Consider the following 3574-nt stretch of genomic DNA (forward strand, 5'->3'; position numbering starts at 1 on the left):
AGTGAGTTCCAGGACAGCCACGACTACACAGAGAAACCCTGTCTCGAAAAAACCAAAAAAAAAAAAAAAAAAAAAAAAAACTAAATTAAAATGTATTAAAATTTGTTTTTAAAATAAATTGCTTTTTCCCTACGTTTTTTTTTTCCCCAATGGCTTAAGTTCTTGTAGACTTCTTTATTGGATTTGAACTATGTCCTTTCTCACAGGTGGCCAGCCGTGAACTGAAAATACCCATGTCTTATCTGCACATCTGCGAAACAAGTACAGCAACAGTGCCCAATACAATCGCTACAGCCGCTTCCGTCGGAGCGGATGTCAACGGCAGGGCTGTGCAGGTGACTGCTCGCATCTCTGTCCCCGGTGACCTTTACCACACCTCTGGTTTCTTATCTACACTGTGGTTGGCTTCAGGGAGGTGATCCATCACACGTTAACTTAGAGAAAGAAGGGTTTGTGTGGGGCTTATGATGCCAGAGAGATAAGAGTCCATCGCCATCATGGCGTGGACATGTGGCAGTAGGCAGGCATGGCAACTGGGGCAGCAGCGGGGAGCTCACATCGTGGACCACAGGCAGTAAGCAGAGAGAGGACTAGGTATGGTGGGAGTCTTCAAACTCGCAAAGTCCACCCTCCCCCAGTGGCATTCTTCCTAAGCCTCCCCAAATAGCACCAAGTGGGGAACAAGTACTCAGAGACTCTGGGAGATACTTATTATTCAAACTACCACAGTTACTAAATAAAAAGTTAGACTACCAATATATTGGGAGCATATATGAATTAGAGCAAGGTAATACATAGACCCAGAATATAATGGTTCAGACACAAAAGTCCCTTTCATGCACACATCGGAGTCCAGAGGGAGTCTTTGGTCAGCCAGGCATCCAGACTGATAGTGGCGCCATTAGTGTGGCTTTCTATGTGGATCTGAGCTTCATCATTTCAACTGCATGAGGTCATGCATGAGGAAGACTCCAGGCTAGACCTGGAAGTGATGCGAGCTGCTTGTACTCATAGTCCCTTAGTAAGAGTTAGTCTCTGGTTCTATCTACATACTCTACAGACAAGGAAAGTTGGTGAACACAGAAGACAGGGAAGGTGTATGTCCAGCTCCTGTGAAGGAGGGAGACTTCATTTGAGTGAACAGTAACTCTGTTCCTGGGAGACATCGAAGAAGCTTTAAGACCCAACAGGGTAGAAACACACTTGCTTCCCTGGCCTGGTGAGTTCCTACAGGCTGACTAACTGAGCCCAGCCCAGCCCAGCAGACATACTAATTACAGAGTGGCCACCAGTGCCCCCACCAGAATACCCGGAGCCTCCTTCTCTTGGAACTCTTTTAATTAACATACAAAGTAATGGGTTTCTTATTAAGTTAACTGATTTAGGAATACTGATCTTTTAGTTTGATTTGTTATCTTTTTTATTATTTTAGTATGTTACTATTTTTTTTTATGTTTATGGGTTTTTTTGCCAGCAGGTATGTCTGTGATCCACATGTGTGCTTGGTGCCTGCTGAAGGCCAGGGTAGGGTGTTAGATCCTCTGGAACTGGAGCTATAGAGCTGCCACGTGGGTGCCAGGAGCTGAACTCCGATCTTCTGGAAGAATAGCCAGTGCTTTTAACTGCCAAGCCACTTCTCCAGCATCGGGACGTTTCTGAGACAGCATCTCACTATATAGCTCAGGATGCCTGGCAACAGGATGTATATCCTGAGCTGACCTCAGACTCATAACAGTCACCTATAGAATCACAGGTGTGCACTGCCACACCTACATGGATATTCTTTTGAATTAGTAGTCACTGAATTTGTTATGCTTCTTCCATGACAAACGCTTTTTTTCACTAGAGCATTGTGGGAATGAAATTCCTGCAGATCACTATAATTGCCTTCAAACTAGCCTTATCTATGTGAGAGCAATTCTGGGGAGCGGGGGCACAAAACTAGTGGTTTTTCTCTCAGAACAAATGTATGAAAAAGTTCAAATCCATGAGCTTCTATTCGGAGTAGGCTCTAACACAAGCGGTGGGCAGGCCAGGCACCATGGAGTGGCTACCTTAGCTAAGAGTTAGAGCATCTGGTCTTAGGATCAGAAACTGTGGGTTTATAGCTCCGGCTTTGTTTATTTGCTTTGGTTTGGTTTGGTTTGTTGGGACTGTCATGGAACTCGCTGTGGAGACAAGGCTGGTCTTGAACTCAGAGACCCACCTGCCTCTGCCTCCTGAATGCTGGGATTAAAGGCGTGTGTCACCACTGCCCAGTTTAGTTCTGTTCTGTTTTGTTTTGTTTCAATTTACTTTTTATTTTATGTGTGTGGAATTTTTGTCTGCATATATGTCTTAAAATCAACTTTCTTTCTTTCTTTCTTTCTTTCTTTCTTTCTTTCTTTCTTTTTTTTTTAGTTTTTCGAGACAGGGTTTCTCTGTGTAGCCCTGGCTGTCCTGGAACTCACTTTGTAGACCAGGCTGTCCTGGAACTCAGAAATCTGCCTGCCTCTGCCTCCCAAGTGCTGGGATCAAAGGTGTGCGCCACCACGCCCGGAAAAATCAACTTTCTTATTTTCTCACTTCAAACCCAAAGCCGAGGCCTTTACATGGTGGCTTCATGAGAGACAGATAAACAGACGGAGGGATGGGCGGAGAGTCGAATATTTTAGACCCAAAAGGATAGTGGCCTGTCATTGTCACAAGCACAAATTTGAATGAAAATATAATGTTTATTCTATTTATCTTAATAACTAGAAAGCACAAAGTAAAGTTCAAAGATGTAGTTAAAGAAAAAAGGGAAGTAAGGTCTGAATATTCTATGAAAGAGGATCTGAGAGTAGAGATTTGGGCTATATTCATAGGAAGTGAAGCAAGATGGGGAGACCAAGTCCCGTAGTTGATGTTAACCTCAAGGGTCGGCTGTGTGCTATCTTTTGTTCCCAAAATATAAGAAGCAGGGAGTACTTGCTAACCAGTAGTCAGCAAAAATCCTTTGCCACAAGTCCTAACCACAAGGCTTTCTTGTTTATTTCTTCTAGAATGCCTGTCAAATCCTTCTCAAACGTCTTGAGCCCGTCATTAAGAAAAACCCAGAAGGGACATGGAGAGACTGGGTAAGTGCTCCTCTTTGTTTCTGTATGTGAGACCATCTCAGGTGTCACAGCAGTGAGCAGCCTCCCACATAAGACAGTTCCTATCCACAGCTTTGGAAAGTTCTCTGAGCTGGGTCTCTGTTAGGGATGTGTTCCAGGTCTGTGTGGAGAGCACACACAGGGAAGGGCAGTCACCAGGAAGAGGAAGGGTGTGTGCAGAGCATTCCCGAAGCCCGCCTCTCAGCTTATGGAGGAAAGAAGAGGGAAGAGCCACACAAAATACTGGTGCTCTGAGAGGGAAGAGAACTGAAGACATCACAAAGGAAGTGACCTCACAGATCCCACACTTCTTTATTAAATTATTATCACACACTTACACTCAAGCACACTCACATACACTATACACTCTCACACGCTCACACCTTATATTGTTATCACTCAAAAATTAACCCCAAATACCTTTTCTTTCTTTCTTTCTTTCTTTCTTTTTTTTTTTT

The 3574-nt window shown here is 43.9% G+C and overlaps 1 protein-coding gene across 1 annotated transcript in view; it reads left to right on the forward strand.

The window, feature by feature from the left end:
* The window catches only part of LOC110291452 (aldehyde oxidase 2), an 86008-nt gene that overhangs the window by 54112 nt on the left and 28322 nt on the right, over positions 1 to 3574 (forward strand). Inside the window, exons 28-29 of the mRNA XM_021158623.2 lie at positions 207 to 335; positions 3024 to 3102. Coding sequence (XP_021014282.1) covers positions 207 to 335; positions 3024 to 3102 — 208 coding nt within the window. The remainder of the gene's footprint in view (positions 1 to 206; positions 336 to 3023; positions 3103 to 3574) is intronic.

The sequence above is a fragment of the Mus caroli genome, chromosome 1, assembly GCF_900094665.2.
Source record: "Mus caroli chromosome 1, CAROLI_EIJ_v1.1, whole genome shotgun sequence".
NCBI classification, from domain to species: domain Eukaryota; kingdom Metazoa; phylum Chordata; class Mammalia; order Rodentia; family Muridae; genus Mus; species Mus caroli.